Here is a 22,155-nt window from a genome sequence, read left to right as displayed (position 1 = left end):
GGGCTGGATGGTGGTTGCGTGCATTGCTGGGTTGTACAGGCGGTGGTGGCGAGAAAATGGTGGGGCCGACGCTGTGATGACGGTGGCGCCGCGGTGCTCGACACTTGGGAGTCCACTCAGACGCTGACACGTCACTTTCCCTGCTCGCGTGTGAGATTATCGGAGCGTCCCGCGTGTGAGTGTGAGAGTGTTTGGTACAAATCCATTTCTGTGGAATCTGATTGGATTACTCCGAGTTGGTAAGTCATTTTTTTTTTTGTAATTTATATTCTTTATTATTTGGACCGACGATTTTATATTAATTAAGCATATTCTAAAGTCTGCCAAAATGCTTATGATAAGTTAAATGTAATGGAAATGATTATTGTGGATTCCGATCTAAATAACCAAAATCAGTTGAACATGATGTCTCTTTATCATAGAGAAATCATTTTATCATAATGAAAAAATATTTCAATTTTATTCAAATGAAATTACCTTAAAGTCTTAGTTTAAAATAATTAGATTTTGGATAAATTACAAAATTCACCCTTATATTTTCATCAATTTACAATCTAGTGTCTACACTTCTAAAAATATCTCTCTTTAGCTATCACCAAACATGGAATAAATTTTCCTTTTAAGAATTTTCATTATAACTAATTAAAAAAAAATGCATGTTTGTCCTATGAATATCAAATAGAGTTTGATTTGGTAAAATGAAAAATGAGTCATCGTGATGTCGAAGTAGTAAATTTTTTCGATTAAATATTTGTGATGATTAATTATTAGATTAGTCTTTTATATTATTTTTATATAAATTTGATTTTTTTATAAATATATAAATATAAATGTCTATTATAAGCCCGACCATGATGCCTTAACTTAGTGACGTCCATGGTGGTTTTATATGAGTGGCCAAGTGATTTCGCGTAGAACTCATGTTTGAAAACAAACTATCAAGAGAAGGATACTCAAAGTGCTAATAAATCTAATATATAAAATATATATTAAATAGTACACGTATGCATGAGTCAAATTCAGCTTTGGTGCTGTCACGTGCCTGCCTTAAGTCCAATATTCTAATTTCTAACCCAAACTTTACGTTAGATTGAATTGAATATGACATAAAAGCCAATAGGATTTAGTCCGGGTCTTGTCCAAGTAAACTTTGATTTAAGATTTTGGCTTGAATATACCGAATGAAAAAGAAAAGGTGAAAGAGAGGGAAGAAAAAGGAAAGTCCGTTTTGAGAATGTTTTCATTCTTTAAAAAAAAAAAAATAGTTTTAAAAAATTATTGTTTTATTTTCTAAAAGAAAAACCTCTTTTAAAACTTAAAATGTTTTCAATTTATTTTTTAAATTGGGTTTTTTTGGGTTCCATAGGCTGATATGGAAAATATTAGTAAAATAGAAACCCAACTTTTCCATTTTAAAGTTAACCATATTAATGTTAAAAATATTTTGGATTTCATGCACTTTGAGCTTATGTGGTTTTTAATGCCAAATTTGCCTTTCCTTTTTGCTAGGTAAGCAAGCGTCCACATGTTAAAAAAAAAAAAGCCCTTTCTCCACCGAGCACCAAAGAAAACTCAAGATCTCATTTGTTCTTCTCCTTGTCCCTCTCAAAACCTAAAGAAACCCTAATATTAAAACTTTACCTCCATCTCCATTTCCATCGATTCACCAACTCGAAAATATTGGGGATTTAGAAATCTTTCACCTAATTAATCTACTTTGTGCCTATTCGGTTTGATAATCATCATCACAGTCCTCCAAGATTGGATTTCTGGATTGGTATTTAGGCATGCTCAAAACTCGTCTTCTCATCACCAAAAGCATTACATCCTCCATTTTCTTTTCAGTTGCTGACTTGAGTCACATTTTGCCCTAACCCCAAACTGAAATCTGAAGATAAATAATTTTTATTTATTGTTCTTTAGTTTCTTTGTTTGAAATGGAGCACACCAATGATTTTGGAGTCGTTGGTGGACTTGAACTTTTGTGTTGGGTTGTAGAAACCATATTATTCACAAATAACCATATGACCTACAAGTTGCATTGAATCTAGATGGAACTTACAACATATCCGGTTGCAAGTCGCATTGTTATTTTGGGGACTGTATCTTAGGTACTACCTTAATAGCCCTTATGTACCATCTTAATCAACCTTAGGTACTACCTTAAAGGATCTAAGGTACTACCTTAGTTAAAATTGGGTACTACCTATGTGAAGCCTTGAAACTTCATTTGTGACCCTTACAGCATGTCGTTATGTGATTATTTAGTGTGATCAAGTGGTTCACCTTTGTTATTTTGGGGACTGTACCTTAGGTACTACCTTAATAGCTCTTAGGTACCACTTTAATCAACCTTAGATACTAACTTAACCGACTTTAGGTACTACCTCAGTTAAAGTTAGGTACTACTTGTGTGAAACCTCGGAACTTCATTTGTGACCCTTAGAGCATACCAATATGTGATTATTTAGTGTGGTCAAGTAGTTTACCTTTGTTATTTTGGAGATTGTATCTTAGGTACAACCTTAATAGCCCTTAGGTACCACCTTAATCAACCTTAGGTACTACTTTAATCAACCTTAGGTACTACCTTAACCGATCTTAGGTACTACCTATGTTAAAGTTAGGTACTATTTGTGTGAAGCCTCAGAACTTCATTTGTGACCCTTAGAATATGTCATTATGTGATTATTTAGTGTGTTCAATTGGTCCACCTTTGGCATTTTGGGGATTATATCTTAGGTACTACCTTAATAGCCTTAGGTACTACCTTAACCGATCTTAGGTGCTACCTTAGTTAAAGTTAGGTACTACCTATGTGAAACCTCAGAACTTCATTTGTGACCCTTGGAACATGTCATTATGTGATTATTTAGTGTGGTCAAGAGGTTCACCTTTGGTATTTTGGGGACTATACCTTAGGTACTACCTTAATAGCCCTTAAGTACCACCTTAATCAACCTTAGGTACTACCTTAACCAACCTTAGGTATTACCCTAGTTAAAGTTGGGTACTACCTATCCGAAACCTTGGAACTTCAATTGTGACCCTTAGAGCATGCCATTATGTGATTATTTAGTGTGGTCAATTAGTTCACCTTTGTTATTTTAGGAATTGTACCTTAGGTACTACCTTAATAACCATTAGGTACCACCTTAATCAACTTGAAGTACTACCTTAACCGATCTTAGGTACTACCTTAGTTAAAGTTGGGTACTATCTATGTGAAGCCTTGGAACTTTATTTGTGACCCTTAGAGCATGCCATTATGTGATTATTTAGTGTGGTTAAGTGGTTCACCATTGGTATTTTGGGGACTGTACCTTAGGTACTACCTTAAATGATCTTAGGTACTACCTTTGTTAAAGTTGTGTACTACCTTTGTGAAGCCTTGGAACTTGAATCCTAGACATTACTTGTTATATTTTGAATTTTATAGTTAATCATCATTGTTATTATCCTAAAATGTGGTATACGTGTTGGAATTATATATGTTTTATATTATCTTTTGCAATAGTCATTACTTGATTGATTATAAAAAAATAACCAACAACAATTATGTCATCAGATGACAAACATGCAAACATACTATGTAGTGTTTGTTAGTCGCAGACATGGAGTGTACGATTCTTGGGTTGATGTCAAAAGAATGTGCTCCTTTATAAAGGGAGTGTTTACAAAGCATATAATTCTAGAGAGGAAGCTGTCCGAGCTTGGGTGTTCTATGAACCAAGATGGATGAGAAGTGATGAATGTTCATTAATTGGAAAACCAAAGTCTGAACATGTAGTTGATGATCAGCATTCCTTGCAAAATATTTCATAAACATATGTACATTCATCAATAAACTTGAATTAACAAAAGTGTACACTGACTTGGTGCTATTGGATGATTTATGTGATGGAGTTTTTCCAAATGGTTATGTTTCACAATTTCTTAACCATTTTCCTTTTCTTTTTCTAATATTTTCCCATTTACATGAAATCTTCATACACTTGATTTGTGATGGAGATTAACATTGTGTATGCAAGTAAATGTAAAACAAAGATTTCTTTATGATTCTACCTATTATTCACTCTCTTTCCCCCTTACCATCATTATAGTTTAAAATATTAAAATAAAAGATTACAAAAATCTTGTGGGGCCTCATGTGTAGTTAAAACTTCTACCCTTGCACTTTTTCCCGTAAATCCAATTGCCTTTCACTTCTAATTTTCTTTAATGTTGATATTTCACTCCGTCATAGCCTTGCAACTACAATTGAAAACTTATATTTTCTCTGCTTTGATGATGTAGGCCTACTACTTTTAAAAAATAATTGGCATATTTAAGACTGAATAGAAGCATGTAAATAGAAGCTTTCAACAATCAATTTTTGGAGACTAGTTCTTTAAAGAATTGGCCTCAATTATTTGTACAAATAAAATTGTGTTGGTAAATTTAAATATGAAAAAATAACTTTTTTAGTTTATTGTAAAAAAAACTATTATGTATTTTAGTATGATGTAAAAGTTCAAACACACAGACACACAAGATCCATTCAATATGATGTTTCTTACATTGTCGATTTTGTATGGTCCTGATATTTGAATCTAAGCCATTGAATTTTATAGTTTTGGAACATTAAAAGGGGGAGAAAAAATGTGTCAGTACCTAGTCACACAACTAACGCATTTGAATGGGCCACAAATCTCAATCATCCATCAAACTCATCAAAATCATTAACTTTGAGTAAGCCTTTGGTATGTAAGCCTTTGATAGAGTCTTGACATATGAATTTCTACTTATTTATTGTTGTTTATAATGTTTTTTTCACAAATTATTTCTCCTTGTAGCTTCAATGGAATGAACCTACAACAATGGCCTAATACCTGATAAGGTTGAAAAGGGGAAAGGAATTGAAACTTCTTATTTTCATCACATAACTGAAGATTCTTAGTTTCATGACAATGGCTTAGCAATGGCCTAAGTGATTTTTTATTTTTATTTTTTAAATTTGTTGTTATGCTTAAAATCTTTCTTCTTGTTTTGATTCATAAGAGGAAGAGACTTAATATTCTCCCTCCTGTCATGGGCCACAATTGTGATTTGACTTAATTTTTATGCTAGGATGAAATGAGAAAAATTGATATTATGTGTGAAAGTTTTTTGTCCAATTCTGGTGGTGCTTGTAGATGGAAAACAACATGACATTGTTATTTAGGAGATGTTTGGATATGCTATCTGCAGTTTTGCTTTAGGATTGCCTTAAATTGATGGGAAGAGAAGAATTTAGAGGGGAAAAGTATAAGAAAAGAACAACTGGAAATAAATACAATACAATTAAAGTCAATAAATTAATTTATACTTATTTCAACTCATTTTAATTTCATAAATATATATATATATAAGGATTAAATAATTTTAAAGTGTTTAAGTTTATAACCAAGCTTATAACCTCTCTAAACATTGCTATTCTAGTTTTTTGATGAGATCAAAGATATTAGCAAGAACAATAGTCCCAAGTTACAATAGTTCTTAGAAATCCATCAAGAGTTGGCTACAAGATCCCTAGTCCAAACCAAAAGTAGTAGCATCTAATTCTAAAATATTATCTTAATTTTCCACACAAATCTCAATTGGATAAAGATTTTTGATAAATCTAATTTGATCAAGCAGTAGCACTATCATAAAGAAATCAGAACCTTGATCTCATAAAATAAAATAACCAACTGAATTGAATTACACATATTTGATATTTGAGAGTAAAATTTATAATAAATCATGTAATATCATATAATTTTTTCAACCATGATGAAGATGTAGGAATCAAGTGTCTGTCTATTCTTTCCACTAATAGCAGTAACTAATATACACCTTAAAATAACAGAGAAAAACACCAACATTTCCAAAAGAACTAGCGGATCAAAGTATTTGAATACACAACTAACGTTCAAACTTTTACAAAATGATTAACAAGTAAATTCATAGCTACAAAAATACTACCACTAATAGCAATTACATCATCGCTACCAAAGCACGATCACTAGGCTCAACTGCTCCAACATGCATCTCAAGGTACTCTGGGCTCAGGGAATCTTCCTTCGGTTGCAATGCTAGTGAGAGTCAATCAACACTTCTCTTATTGCTTCTTGAATTTAGCTAAACTTTTTTGCAAGGCTATCTGAGCATAAAATTTATACTCAAATTTCCTACAAACTTATAAAACAAACATATAAAAGAATATTTTAACTTTGAGACATGAAAAATGCTTAAGTTCAGGTCCATCCATCATTCACAAAAGTCTTAAAATGGAGTCTGCCATGAGTAATGGCTTTCATTTCTTGGCCTAAGCCATATGTAGAGGTTGATAAAAAAATCTTAGTCTAACATGATCACCATGAAAAATAGGGTACTGTGTATTTATTACTATAAGTACAACCACTGAATCTACTCAAAATCAAATCAAACTAGAAAAAGAGATCATCTGAACCATTCAATGATTGATCTCCAAATCTACCCTAAATTGGTTCTTGGTTCTTTGGCCTTCATCAGCCTATCCTATTTCCAACATTCATTTGTAAAACAAAAAGAAATGTTTGAGATGGTACATTGGGTTCAAGGATTTGAAGAGAAAATTGAGTATTCCAACACAAACAATAATATTCATAATATAAGGTTTTGGAAAACACTAATTAAAATCCATAATTTCACATAAAAGAGGATTTGACAATTTTTTTCATATGAAATTGTACGACTTGAATTAAAATCTTCCTAAAAGTAACAAATTGAAGGGAAAAAAAGGTTCTATTTAAAAGAATTTCCCCAATAATTCTATAACCAGCTTCTAAAAGCATTTCGTATTATAATAAGGGAATGCTTCTTAGATATTAAAGTCCAATTATGAAGCCCATGGTTGCCTTTGTGACCCATGAATTTGCTTAAAAATTTAAAAGAAAATGAAATGCAAACATAAATATTGAAATGCCATTAGAATATATTGTACAAATAAAAAGGTTTTCAATATGTAAGAATTATCAAAGCTCAATGTATTTCAACTTGTAAATTTTTTATCTCCCAAATTCACATGAGATGGTAATTTGTGCGTCAGGACTTTTGCAACTTTGAATTGTATGAGTATGCTATACAATTCAAGCAAAAAATTATTTACAAAGATAACAAAGATGTAGAAATAGTGATGCTTTCATTAACCATGAAGGAGACCAAAATGAAGAATCAATATTTTCAAGCAAAAGCCAATCCTGAATTATGGTAAAAAGGAATGTAATTAAAAGAAATACATCAATGGTCTCCAGGCCTCGATAATGCCTCTGTCTACGTCTGTTATGTAGTCTGAAAACCATAGTACCATTTGACAAAAATAAAATAAAATAAGAGTCATCTCAAATTTAAAGACTCACAAATGTAATCTGACCCTAAAAACAGAACCCAGAAAAATGAATATTAAATAAATCCAAAGTAATAGAGCTAACTCATCCTACTTGGCTTAAACCTTTCTAATTCGAATAGTCATAAACCAAAAACCATTTTTCAAAATATAAAACCAAAATTTTTTTTTCCAGATAAATGCACAAAAACAGACACAAATAAAACTAATTAGTATAAAACCATCTCAAAACACAATTACATATCATGGCTTCTTAAATAAATTCATGGGAAAAATTCTAACTCAATCTAATAAACATAAATCCATATCAATTTTCATCCTAAAAACCTTAAAACAACAAAAGAACACACTCTAACCGCCTATAATCATTCTTTAAAAGATGTAGAAACAACAAAATTAAAATCTAGTATGATTTTAACCCTAAAACAATTCCTCAACTGAATGCTTGCTATTTCAGAAGCATAAATTCCTCAGCCAAAAAACTAAATTTATCAAAATAAACCCACTAATTTCAATAATGCCCACCCTAACATCCATAACAAACTTAAACCCAATACCACCAAGCATTAACATAGAAAAAGAAAAAAACAAAATCACATCAATTTTAGGTATTCCTAAGATTTCCAGAAATAAAATAATAAAAAATTAAGATCAACGATTTCTAAGAGATAATCAACCAAACCACAAACCTTCAAATTAACCAAACAAAAAACTAATAATAAAAAAAACACCTTCAATTTATTAATACAAAAAAAGAAACAAAAACAAAATTTAAGATCAATGATTTATGAGAGATAATCAATCATCCCACAAACCTCTAAATTAACCAAACAAATAACAAATAATAATAAATAAAAAAAAACATCTTCAATTCATTATTGCAATTGGGTTTTCGTTTCAATATTAAAAATAAACAAATTTCTTACCTTCAAAATCTGAGAACATTTTCCAACAAAAAAAAAACAAAAAAAAGGGTTTATGAGAAACAGTACAAAAGATCAGCAATTGAATCGAATCTCTAAAAGAAGCCCTTAATTGAGAGGAATTTATAGAGAAAGATGAAGTTTTGTACCGAGAGAAAGAGAGAATATGTAGGTTTCATAGTCATGCTTCGACACACCCTCCTTTCTCAATGTGAAAAAAAAATAAAAATTAACACAAATAAACCACCATAAATATACCAACTTAAAAATATATCATGTGATGATGACGATGAACATAGAGATTTGGAGCTAGATCTTTAGACAAAGAGGTTAGGGTTTTCCCACGCTCTCAAATCTATGACATCGATTTGTGCGAATAAGGATTAGGGTTCGTTTCTCGATATTATAGGGATTTTGGGGATATATGAGAAAATCACAGGTAGGATTTCACGACATTTAGGTTATTTGGATTTAGAGGAAGATCATGGAGGGTTTATGGTTTCAAATTTGGGGGTCTTTGACTTCAATGCAGGTGGTGAGGAAGTGAAGAGAGAGATGTTTAGAAAATTTATGTAATTATTTTTTTTAACCCTTCTGATTGCTATTTCAACGTGGATACTAACATGGAGATTGGGTAAGGACAAAGTGGGTATCAAAAAGTCCACTCAGCACAAAGTGCACAAGAACCATATTATTTTTATATTATTGGTTGAATATCATATTTGGGTTTTGAAATCCATATTATTTCCAAATGGGCCTCCCAAAATACAAGTTTCCTTATAAATTTCTAAAAAATAAATTTTATATATAATACTTTATTTTTAATTATTTTTCATATTTGTTTCATTAATTTTAAAAAAATTGTAAAAAAATTAATTGGAAACAACTTTAAATATATTCTTAAAAAAACACTTTATTTTCTATTTCCAAAAATAAAAAATATTTTCCATTTTTAATGGTCAAACTTGTCTTTATTTTTTTAAAATCGTTTTTATAAAAAAAAAATGATTTATCATGATTTTTTATATTTTTAAAAGTGATTTCTAAATTTATGATTTTTATAATTGTGTTGAAACCAATAGGCACAAGAACAATTTAATCATATTGAAAAAATTGCCAATCTCAAGTTGACTCACAAAAACTGGTCTGCGACATCCCAGCCCAATCCAAAGGAAATGAAGCCCAACAAGACGATCCATGATTGGGGTTGAGCTGGCTCATGCATGGCGTACATGTGTTCCTTCGCCTCTAAATTGTGATGCATTACAATATTACATAATCCATCGTCCTTATAGCCAAAATACAGGTGTGACATGCAGTGCCACGTATTTGTACACATGTCAATCGACTCTACTATCCATCTGTCTTAGATTGGGGTATATAGTATGTATCAGCTTCACCTTCTTCGTCGTCTTCTTCTTCACGGAAAGCTGCCATCATTTGTATGTTCTCCTCTCGTACTTTTGGTGAAATGTTCAGTGTCGTTCCTGCAATTTCATCCACCCTCGTGAAGAAATACTCGATCTCCATCCCAAGAGCTTCGTCATTCTCACTCAGAAAAATGACTCACACTCATCGCACCTCCAACTCCGTATTCTCTCAGCCTCAGCTGCTACTCCGTGATCCCTCTGATCCACCTGCGAGACCACCTCCTGAGTTCCCCTCCGTCCCCAGCTATGAGCCGTATGTACCGCCGGAGATGCCTGGGCCTCCTACCGCACCGGAGCTTCAACCTATTCCGCCGGACTTGCCCACCGATCCTCCACCAAACTCTCCAGGGCCAAACCCGGGCCCCGACATGCCGCGGCTGCCGATTCCTTCTCCTCCCGGACCGGAAGTGCCCCTGCCAGTACCGCCGATTCCGCCACCCGACATTTTGCCGCCACAACCGCCGGAGATTTTACCTCCGAAGCCACCAGAATTTTGGCCGACGGAACCACCAGAAATCGAGCCGCCTGAACTACCGGAACTGCCGGAGATTAAGCCACCTAATGGTCCATTTTTTTTCTGAGAAGTTTTCATGTAAATCAGCAAATATGTGCGGATCAGGAAATAAATTATAAGTAGCTATTTTATTTTGACGTTTTCAGCCTCAACTCTCAAATATGAAATTGATATAATAATAAAATAAGTGATAATATATAAATTTTAAAAACATATTTAATATTAATTTTAAAATATTGAAACAAAAGTAGGGTGACACAAAATTGAAACAAAATATCAAAAATAATTTAATAAATATTGAAACAAAATTGTTAAATTTTTAAATATTTGTGTTTAAAAACATATTATAGCATTATAACAACTATGTGTAATAAAAAAAAATCTAAATATCAAATTAAAAGTAATTAATTATTTTTTATTATTTAATAAACAAGCCTACATGGATTTGTGTTCACGAGAGGAAGTGCAGACGACACCCCTTTAATAAGCATCCTGTCTAGAAGCAGGTGCTCCTCGCGTCCAACTTTTTCTAGGTTTTCAACTGTCACATGGATTCTCTCCCTCCTAACCTTAAAGCAAAATCTACCTATGGTACCTGCAAATGGGACTGAAAGTCCGTTACAAGCATAATTAATATCACAAGCTTCGTAGAAAGGAAACAAAAACGACCTACCAATCCGATAAAAACTTATGACGAACTTCCCACAACTCTTCGATTTCACGGACGTCAAACTCCCATCCTCCATACGCTTTCATGAACCCAAATTCCCATCCCCTGTTGTAATCTGGCACAAAGGTCAGCCGTCACCTACTACTTCGAGATGAGCTACTGTACCCATGATCTTTACCGTTGATTGATTGGATCAACCTGGAAAAGCAAATGAATAATAAAGAAACATGCAATTTCTTTTCTGCCTTAAGAAGAACAGATCCCAACCATTCGTTTTGGATACAAATATTTAATTTGACCTTTATTCCGGTGTAAAGACGCATGCTGTAATGACGCCATGTGTCAACAATCTATAGCTATCTTTTGTCTTTGATTTGATTTTTTTTATTTAAAAAAACGGGTAATTTCGGTAATAGTGGACCACCACCGACAATGGTATCCGTACCCTCCTTCAATCACACGAAAATCTTTCTTTATTAAAGAAAAAGAAAATAAAGATTGCACCTCACATCTTCACGCGCTAACTTCAAAGTTTAAATTCACCGCCACCTTCCGCTTAAAGACCACCTCTGGGCCTGCTCCTTCACTCGCTCCACGGCAATTAACCCCTTTCTAAATGGCTTCGCATTTGGGTGCATCGCTACGCGCTACCGCACGCTCTGCGGTTCCTGTTTCTCACCGACACAAACACCGAGTTGCTGTTACAGTTCTGGTGAGAAGAAGTGGAGGCAGGGGAGCGTCGAGGATTAGGGTTTCGGATGGCGGGGACTCGTACCTCGACATGTGGAAGAAGGCGGTGGACCAGGAGAGGAAGGGCATGGAGTTCCAGAGGATTGCAGGCAACTCCGGTGGAGAGGACGATGGGGAGAGTGCAGAGGCATTGGAGAGGAAGAGCGGCGAGTTCATGAAGATTCTGGAGGTTTCTAAGGAGGAGAGGGACAAGGTGCAGAGAATTCAGGTCATTGACCGAGCTGCCGCAGCGATCGCGGCGGCGAGGGCCATTCTTCAGGAGAGTAAGTCGGGAGAGCAGGAGTTGGGATATTCTAGAGTTGAGGGTTCGGGGAGTGAGAGTGGTGGAGGAATGGGGGTTCAGCAGGGAGGTAATGGTATGTTCTTATTCTCTGTGTTGTGGCGTTGATTTTTGTTATTGGGTTTTGAATGACTCTGAGAGTGTCATGCATTGCATCCCTCTGGATTTGAAATTGGGGTTGTTAAAGCCAGAGATAATTGTTTTTCTTTAGGTTATGTTTGGTTATTGGAAAAAGTGAGAAAAGAAAAAAAATGCTAATAAAAGAAAAAAATTAAAATAACATATAAAAATAATTTTAGTAACTTCAAATCTATTTTTATTTTTCTTTCTTTTTATTTTTCTCTTTTATTTTCTTTCCCTTGCTTTTTTCATCATATTTTAACCAAACATAATCTTTAAGTTCTTAATTTTTAGTTGCTATTTGGATTAATTCTATTTATTACTGCTTCTGGAAATAATATGAAAATGATGGCTCTGCTTTGAATGAGCATTGTTCTTGTTAATTTTAATTCTTAGAGCAATGACATACTAATAATGTTGAGAGTAGGATGATATATATTGTATGGCTGTATAGATTTTTGGATTACTGATGTGGCACAACTAGCAGCAAGGGAAGTATCCATCTTTAGGGTGAGTTTGAACATGGTGGAAACTGTATCAGTCCATCTAGGTTTATATGGTTGTTGAAGCCTTGAAAGTGAAGGTCCATCAATTACAAAGTAGGAAAGATTCTTTTTCTTAAATAGATGTCTTCTGGGTGGTGAATTTTACCTTTATATGCTGTGGAAGCAGAATGGCCAATTTAATTCTCATGGGACTACCGAATTGTTCAATATGAATATCTTAAAGATATGTGCATTTAGGAACTTTTAGTTTCATCTTTTAGGTTAAATACTTTTTGTAATCGCTGATACCTTATTTGACTGCTGGAACTTTCTGCTTCTAATCTGCAACCCAAAATAGCCAGATTTGTCAAGATAAACTGTTATGTGCAGGCTTGGTTCTTCATCTTCAGTTTTGTTCTTGTTGGGTCAGAGTTTATGTTTGCTTTAGCTGGCTGTATTATTGGTCTCAATCATATATATTTTTTTTTGATAAGTAAGTGCAAATTGTATAAAAACGCCAAAAAAAGGGGTGCACCAATGTATGCATGGTGTATACAACGGCCGCCTAATAGTGCCAAAAAGGATAGGGAAAACAAAAATACTCCCTCCCTCAATCTGTCCCCAACCAATCAATAACATCAACTAAGGACATGGAAGTATGTTCTATAAACATGTTTGTCCAAGATAACAAACTGCACAAAAACAAGAACTTCAACCTTTGAACAGAAAGCTCCATATTCTCAAAAGATCTTCTATTTCTCTCATTTCAAATTGTCCAAAAGAGGCACAAAGGCGCTGCACTCCACACTCGCTTTCTCTTTCTTCCAATGAACGAGCCCTACCACCCTAAAAGGGTTTCTCTAATGGAAGCTTGAATGACCCAACACACCCTAAACAAAGAGAACAAGAGCTCCCACAACAGCCTTGCCTTCCCACAATGCAAGAGTATACGGTCAATTGACTCCTCATGAGCATAACAAAGGGAGCATCTATTGGCTAAAGACCACCTCTCCTTTGCAATTGGTCTCAAGCATATTACAAAAATCTGTTGCAGAAAAATTAATTCTAAGATAAATTCAGTTTATTTGTTGTTTCTTCCCAGCCATGCATCTCAGATTCTACCCTCCAAAAAGCTTGCTGTAGCTAAAAAATATGTAGATCCCTGGAAAAATGGATAGTAGCAGAGAAGATCAAATCTTTGTTTTTATTGTTGTTCTTTTTAATTAATTTTTACGTCATGATTTTTGCATAGAAAGATTAGTAGTTCCCTTGTTTTACTTTTCTATGGCAAAGTCAATCTTGAATCTAAAAATGCTATATACCATGGAATGAGTTGGCATTTCCAATTTCTTTTGAAATTGGGATCTCATTGTTATGAAGTAATGTACAACTTGGTTTCTTAAGTCACAGTTTAGGTTCACCTAATATCATACTTGGAAATTCTACACTCTAAAATACTCCTAATCTACCCAAATATGTAGTGGGTGCAAATTGGATAGGTTGGCTCGACCCAATTCGATTTTCGGATGGGCTTGGGTAATTTTTTTTAATGCGCGGGTTGGGTTTGGGTTAAGCTTTTTCAATCCAAACTCAATTTAGTTGGACTTGGGAAAAAGTTTGAACAACCTGAATCTAACTTGAACCTGATTTAATATTTTTATAATGTTTATAATTTATATTATCTTATATACTAATATTTATTTTTTTATTTTCTTTTTAGATTTTTTAAGGAAAAATATTGAACTATAATTATAACACACACACACACACACACACACATATATATATATATATATATTATTTTTCTATAAAGATATATAAATTGATTTTTTACTTTTTTGTTGTTATCTTGAAATTTTGTCTCATTTACTATTTAAATTTTGGTATATAAAAAAGTGTTTTAAAAACATTATGGGTGGATTTTGAATCATACAACCTGAGCAATCCGAGTCTAATCTAAAAAGCTCTCAACTTAACCGAGTTTAGAAAAATGAGGTCGGGTTGGGTTTGGGATTGGGTTGTGTACCTCGGGTTGAAAGTTGGATTGAATTGGACTTAAATTGATTGTTTCTTAATTTGGATTAAGCTTGTGTTAGCCAGCAACCGGGCCCAACCTGCCCAGTTGCAGCCTTGCCTAAAAGTGATAGTATGTTCTTTAATTCTTAAGAACCAAGTTATCAAAGGGCAAAGCAAGTGAAACACTAAGCAAATTTCTTTTCTTTTTTTTTAAAAAAAAACTCCTGGTCTTCTGTAAATTAAATCAAGTTTTTGGCAAATCTAGTTGGGATTATGAGCTTATCCATATGCTTATGTACCTCTTAAATAGATACTACTGAAAAATACATTGAATTCTAGTTAAATTAGATTATTAATACTGTGTATGTTCCTAGTTAGATTAGACTATTAGTGCTGTGTGTTTTCTGATCCTCTCTCTTGATAAAGTGAAATATTGATCTCCAAAATTATTTTTCAGTATATGGCTCATTTAGTACGTCTCATTTCAGCTTTTACCGATGTATAGATTGTAGAGTTCAAGTGGCAAAATGTGAAGTGTGTAAAGCACTATTATAATCTTGCATAAGAAAATATCTTTGGTCTAATATCGTGAAATGAATTTATTGTATGATCTTACAACTGCAAAAAAATTTCATTTGCTTGAATCTATTGAAATTTCTTGGTTTTAAATCCAAGAGTGCATACTGATATGTGAAACTTTATTTTATTTTATTTTTATTTAAAATATTGGAAACAAATCAGTATGTAACATTAGTAAGGAAAATTTTTTGATTTTCATATTTTGAATGCTCTAGTCTGTTATTTTTGTGGGGCTAGCTTCCTGTAATTTGGAAAAATTTTCCCATTCATTTTAGAACCAAGTGTCACCTGTATAAAGGATATTTCTTCATATTACCCTCCCTAAAATATTTTTGGCATTTTCTTGTGGCTTTGATTAATTTGCTTCTTAACTTGGAATTTATTATCTAACATCATAAAAGTTGGATCCTGAATGTCTTTGTTATTTGGGTAGATTGCTGATCTAGTTTCAAAATTGAGATCTTATTTAGTGATGCAATATTTTGAGTGTTTGCAATCTCTTCTTTAAGAATGGAAATTCCTGTGTTAGTAAATAAGATGCGAGTCATAGCCAGTTTAGTAATTTAGGTGGCCTATAATGCATATGCATCATGCCTTCCTTTTTATATTTCAGCGTGGGCTAACTATTTTTAGGTGATTTCGGTCTAATATTATTATTAGTTCAGCCATGCATGATGTTTTTCAGAACTCTGTAATCTTTATTGTGCCAGGAACACAGAACGGGATCTTGTTTGTGCCTCAGTCTCGAACATCTGTGAATTCAACACCAGGTCCAGATTTTTGGTCTTGGACACCTCCTATGGATAGTGAGGGAAAATCCGATGATGCCGGTAACTTGCAGACAGCAAGAACATCTTCTCCGTATCTTACTCCAGCCGAATCATTGATGGAGAAAGAGCAATCTGTAGATTTTCTCTCAATTCCATTTGAGAGCCGGTTTTCTGAAAGCAGCCACAATCCTCCTCTTCCACCACTTCAATCATTGACAGAGGTTGGCACAGTGGATGTTTCTAGTTCCAGTCTAGAGATGCCTTCCTTAAAAAAGGAAGATGAACTTGGCGTTCTATTTTTAGGACATGCAGCAGAAGCTGTTCATGCTCTTGATGAGGTGGATGGAGCATTGTCCCATGGAGTAAGTCCTGATGGATCAAGGTGGTGGAGGGAGACAGGGATTGAACAAAGACCTGATGGTGTGGTTTGCAGGTGGACGCTAATCAGGGGTGTCAGTGCTGATCATGTTGTTGAGTGGGAAGAGAAGTTTTGGGAGGCTGCTGACAAGTTTCAGTATAAGGAACTTGGCTCAGAGAAATCAGGGCGTGATGCAACAGGAAATGTATGGCGTGAATATTGGAAAGAATCGATGTGGCAGGTCAGTGAGAATTGTACATTTGAACTTTACTTATTCTCATGTTCCTTTCCTTTTGGTTGTACAATAAGGAAAGCCAAACCCAAGTTGGATGTGTCTATTCATTGGCTACTAGATGATCATACTTTAACATCATATTGTAGCTAAGCTTGGTTTAGCATACGAACATCAAAGAGAACCATGCTTTAAAACAAAATTCAAGGAGAACATCCCAAGGGGCAGCATCAGGACAATGGATCTTTGTCTTTGAGTGTCCTGCTTCCATTTGTGATTGTGGGGGTATTCAAAAGGCACAAAACTCACAACTTGAGGCTTGCCATATAAGAAGAGAAAAAAACCTTTTTGACATGTTTCCATACAAATGATTTCCATTTGACAAGCATTATAGCTACTTCCTTGAATGTAGTTAGTTGACTTCTTTGCAACTTTTAGAATTCCAATATAGGATGTGAGTTCTTTTACTTTTAGATAAATTATAATACTATGATGTTTTGCTTGTAGATTTGCTTATTGGCTCTGGCATATTATAGAATGAACTGAACTATAGGCTTCAATTTGTGCAGGATTGTGGGCTTATGCACATGGAGAAAACTGCTGACAAGTGGGGAAAGAATGGAAAAGGTGATGAATGGCATGAGAAATGGTGGGAACAATATGATGCCTCTGGCAAAGCAGATAAATGGGCCCACAAATGGTGCAGCATTGATCCAAACACACAACTTGAGGCTGGTCATGCTCATGTTTGGCATGAAAGGTACCCATATATTACCTTGCATTCAAACCACATTAAAGTTTGAGTTCTCAGCATTTATTCTTTGCATCTGGTTATAGTGTATTCTAAACAGGCCATAACTTATGTCTTCCATAAGATGATCTACATATATATATATATATATATATATTTTTTTTTCTGACATGAAGTGTATGTTATCATAATGGAACTTGCTATCTATTTATTGTCTCTGAATGGATACTGATCTTTCTTTTTAATGCTAAAGTTAACATGGAAAAGAAATCTGTTCTTCAGTTTTAAATGCTTATAATAAATATTGAGATTGATTTTCTACTATATAAGGGTGAGAACCACAAAATCATGGGTTTGTAGACCATGCCGGAAGCTTTGCTTCATCATCATAATAAATTGTCAATCAGAGAGTTCACTATAATAGCAGTAGTTCAAAAATTCTAACCAACGTAGGACAACCTTCCAAGAAATTGCAACACCTTCGAGATGGGTCACTCAAACTTGCTAGATTCTCCTGTTGGTTGCATGTTATGTTTTTTTTTATCGCTTTTAACATGTTCCCAATGTATTTTGGCAGATGGGGTGAGAGGTATGATGGGCATGGTGGCAGCATGAAGTACACTGATAAATGGGCTGAGCGTTGTGAAGGTGATGCTTGGACTAAGTGGGGTGATAAATGGGATGAGAACTTTGATCCAAACAGCCATGGCGTCAAGCAGGGGGAGACGTGGTGGGAAGGGAAGCATGGAGAGCGGTGGAATCGCACATGGGGTGAGGGCCATAATGGTTCTGGATGGGTGCACAAGTACGGGAAGAGCAGCAGCGGGGAGCACTGGGATACACATGAGGAGCAAGACACTTGGTACGAGAGATTTCCACACTACGGTTTCTATCACTGCTTTGAGAACTCAGTCCAGCTCCGGGAAGTTCAGACTCCACCCCAGTTGTCGTGAAACATTCCTTCATCAGCACAAAGGAAGAGGCCATATACAGTATAATTTTGTTCAGTTGTAAGCAAAGGAAGCCAGAATTTTACCTTAGCCACGATATCTATTTTCCCATAAATGAGGGGTTGCACACCTCTTACTGAAAGTTACAGTGACATGAAATCCATATGGTTCCTATTTCACTCTCAAGCTTATCCTCGGGCAATTACTAGGAATGACAAACTTAAAATGAGCTTGTTAAGCAGGGGTGGCAAAAAAAAAGAAAAGAAAAAAAAGGATAAGATGATGAATTCAAAATAATGGAATCCAATTTCCAACCAAGCCAATTCACATGATCATGTTATGTTTTAAATTGAATTATTACGAATATTATTACTACTTTAAATTAAGCTAACAATTTTATTTCTCAACTTTTTTAAGAACAAAGTTTTGGAAATTCTTTCCATGAAAAAACAAGTAGGTGCATCGATTTGCAAGCGGGATTGAGGTGTTCCGCTAAGGAGTACATGATTGAGATGTTCTATTAAGGAACACAAAGTATATATCAAGAATATGAAAAAGAAGAATATAGATACTAATCTATATAAGATCCTTTCCTTGAGAATAGTCGCATTTGAATTTAGATAAAATTGAATATCTTCTTTTCCTATTCATTGAATTTTAACTATAGTATTTGATTCATGATTTTTACAAAGATTGAGTAGGTGATTTTTCATGAATATCACCTATTGTTTATTGTCAATTGATCTTCTTGATGGTCCTGATTGCCTTAATTTGGTTAATATGATCTTGAAGTAATTTAACATTAAAAGAAATTAGGATAAATTTTAAATTTCATATTAAAAGCTTGGACTATCCATTCACTTCCTCATGATTGAAAAACACACTTCAAATATTTATGAATTTTTATGTTTTGGATAATATAAGTATATGATATGTTTTGGATTAGATTATCATACTTTTGGGTTGTACATTATGTAATTTATATTTAATTATACTATATCAAATTGCAGGCTATCATATTCCAAAAAATAAAAAAATAAAAATAATGGAAATGACCAAATAAACCAATGTTAAATGAGGTTGGTTGACTCAATAAATAAATTAGTTTTAATTACATCCAATTTAATTAAAATTAATCAACTCTAATTGATTATATAAGGTACCCAAAATTGAACCACCGTTCACCGTATTGCTAGGAGGCTAGCCATTTGTTTTGCATCGTTCTCATCCTTTTTTATCCATAAAAATGTTGCTAATGGCATCGTTATGGAATTAAACCTATAGATTACTAGGTAGAGTGACATAATAATATAGTAAGTGTTAAGATTGAAGTCATCCCACGTAAGAAAAAAGACAGAAAAATGGGAGTTTCCTTCTATAAAAGGAGGCTTCCACTTTCTATACTATTTATTCCAAAAAAGGTTTCATCATTTGTAAATTTTTATATTCTTTCTTTCTAATTGAGAAATAAGTTGCAATTTTGTCTTCATAGTGAATAATTTTTTCGGTCTTACCTCATGAAGGTTTTCCCTCATAATTAAGAGAGTTTTACCATGTAAGTACTTTTGCCTATTGTTTTATTTATTGTTTGCTCTAGTATTCTATTTTCAAATTATTGTTGCGGGTATCATTTTATAATAGTGATATTAGAGCCTAGGTTTAGGACAATAGATGGTTACTTGTGTGGTAAGTACATATTTAGGAAAGTTTTATCAAAAGGGCAATAAGAGTCTAAGGAAAGCGAGTTTTAAGTGGGACCAGTATTGTGATCCCTCCACTTTCCTAGGGACTTTCTTGGTGCATTTAACATAAACATTTACTACTATTCTAGGTTATTGTTTATTGTAAAAGTGAAGTAAATGGTGGAAAAATTTGAAATAAAAAAGTTCAATGGAAACAATTTTGGGCTGTGGAAAATGAAAATGAAAGTCGTCTTGAGGAAGGAAAATTGCCTAGAAGCAATTGGTGAAAACCTAAAAAATGTTGAAAACATTTCAAAATTACAATTGACAAAGGAAATTTGTGATACTTTGACAAAACTATATGAAGCCAAGTTGTTGCACAATAAAATCTTCTTAAAAAGAAAACTCTACACTCTTTAGATGTCAAAATCTACTTTGATGATTGAACACATCAACAACCTGAAAACTTTGTTTTCTCAATTATCAACTATAAATCATCATATAGAAAAGAAGGAAAGCGTTGAACTTCTATTCCAAAGTCTACCTCATATGACCATCTCATCATAAATGTGGCTAATGGTGCTTTGAGGAGAATGCTAGTCTTTAATGATGTTGTGACTATTGTACTTAAGGAAGAAAGTAGGCGTAAAAATAAGGAAGACAAAATATCTTCTTAACAAACTGAGGCTCTAATTATCTTTAGAGGAAGATCAATAGAATATGGTTTTAGTGGGAGTCACAAGTAAGGGTGTATAAAAAAAAAAAAGAAGTGTTGACACTATAAAGAAGGGGTAGAGAAAAACATGAATGTGAAAAAAAATCTGCGTCATCAAATACTTAGAGTTATGTAGTAAGTACTTCAGATGAAGGTAAAATCTTGTATAGTGAGGCAACGATAATTGTGGAAGGTAGAAAAGGATTGCTGAAGTTTGGTTAATTGACTGAATAACAACATAACATATGACTTCTCATATAGAATGATTTCACCAATATGAAGTTATCTCAGGAAGATCAGTGTACATGAGTAATGATCATGCCTTGGAGATTATTGGCATTAACTCCATCAAAATAAAGATGGATGATGGTGTGATTCACATTATTCTAGAAGTATGACATGTGAAGGCCTTAAAGAAGAATTTGTTATTAATGGGACAACTAGATGACCTTGGATATGAATTTCATGCTAAAGAGGGAATCATGAATGTTATCAAAGGTGTGCTTATGGTGATAAAAGTAGAGAAGATAGTTGCAAATCTGTACATGTTGCATAAGAAGACATATCAAGAGGTGGAAACTTTTGTTGCAAACTCTAGAGAAAAATTGACAACGAGGTGGCATCGCAAACTTGGTCACATGTTAGAAAATGGATTGAAAATCCTTTTTGATAAAAAATTGCTTCCCGGACTCAAAATTATAAGTCTACCATTCTATGAGCATCGTGTTATCAATAAGTAGCATAAATTAAGATTCAGTAGATCTACTATAAGAAGTAAGGACATTCAAAACTTGGTTGGTTCTAATGTTTGGGAATCATTAACCATATCTCTTAGAGGTGCAAACTATTTGGTGTTGTTTGTGGATGATTATTCCAAAAGATGTTGGGTGTACTCCATTAAGAGAAAGTTAGATGTTTTTCTAGTATTCAAAACCTTTAAAACGTAGAAGAAACTTGAAATGGGAAAAAAGATTAAATGTTTGAGGACAAACAATGGAAAAGAATTTTGTAGCTAGGAGTTTCCCACATTCTGGAGTTAAGAAGGCATACAATAATAGAAAACTATTACTTATACTCCATAACAAAATGGTGTAGCAGAATGTACAAATAGAGCTTTCATAGAAAGAATGAAAGCTATGTTGAAGATTGCAAGACTACCTAAAATGTTATGGGCTAAAGTAGTTAAAATTGTGTGCTATATAATTAAAAGGTCTCTATGAATGGCAATTGAGATGAAGACACTTATGAAGACGTGGACTGGTAACTCAACAAACTATTCCTCTTTACATATATTTGGGTGTCTTGTTTATGTGATATATAATGACCAAGAAATAATAAAGTTGGATCTAAAATCCAGAAAATATATATTATTGGGGTATGTTTATGGAGTAAAGAGGTATCACCTGTGGGATCCTATTGCCTGCAAGGTTATCATTAGCAGAGATGCTATCTTTGTAAAAGACATGCTACAAAGTGAAGAAAGAGATAACACATTGATGAAAAAGACAGACACTATAAGTTTCATTAGAAATAAACAATTAGA

At 33.7% G+C, this 22,155-nt stretch overlaps 1 protein-coding gene across 2 annotated transcripts; it reads left to right on the top strand.

Annotated features, from left to right (window-relative positions):
* Positions 1–11,407: 11,407 nt before the first annotated feature.
* Positions 11,408–18,401, top strand: LOC100256346 (protein LIKE EARLY STARVATION, chloroplastic). 2 transcript variants are annotated; one of them, XM_010651674.3, is made up of 4 exons: positions 11,408–12,030; positions 15,865–16,523; positions 17,084–17,274; positions 17,843–18,401. In XM_010651674.3, exons 1-4 carry the CDS (start codon positions 11,541–11,543, stop codon positions 18,216–18,218), a joined length of 1,716 nt encoding a protein of 571 aa, XP_010649976.1. In that variant the 5' UTR covers positions 11,408–11,540; the 3' UTR covers positions 18,219–18,401. The 2 variants fall into 2 exon arrangements, with proteins under 2 accessions (XP_010649976.1, XP_010649977.1); XM_010651675.3 differs by having other exon boundaries at positions 11,428–12,024.
* Positions 18,402–22,155: the final 3,754 nt, after the last annotated feature.

Source organism: Vitis vinifera, chromosome 5 (assembly GCF_030704535.1).
Source record: "Vitis vinifera cultivar Pinot Noir 40024 chromosome 5, ASM3070453v1".
Classification (NCBI taxonomy): Eukaryota; Viridiplantae; Streptophyta; class Magnoliopsida; order Vitales; family Vitaceae; genus Vitis; species Vitis vinifera.
Note: the sequence above shows the minus strand (reverse complement) of the source record. Positions and strands in the feature narration are given on the sequence as shown.

Excerpts from the sequence above, each read along its gene's own strand:
- LOC100256346 (XM_010651674.3), top strand. The coding sequence starts at position 11,541 with ATGGCTTCGCATTTGGGTGCATCGCTACGCGCTACCGCACGCTCTGCG. Across the intron at positions 12,031-15,864 it reads GGTTCAGCAGGGAGGTAATG|GAACACAGAACGGGATCTTG; the intron begins GTATGTTCTTAT and ends TTATTGTGCCAG. Across the intron at positions 17,275-17,842 it reads GCTCATGTTTGGCATGAAAG|ATGGGGTGAGAGGTATGATG; the intron begins GTACCCATATAT and ends GTATTTTGGCAG.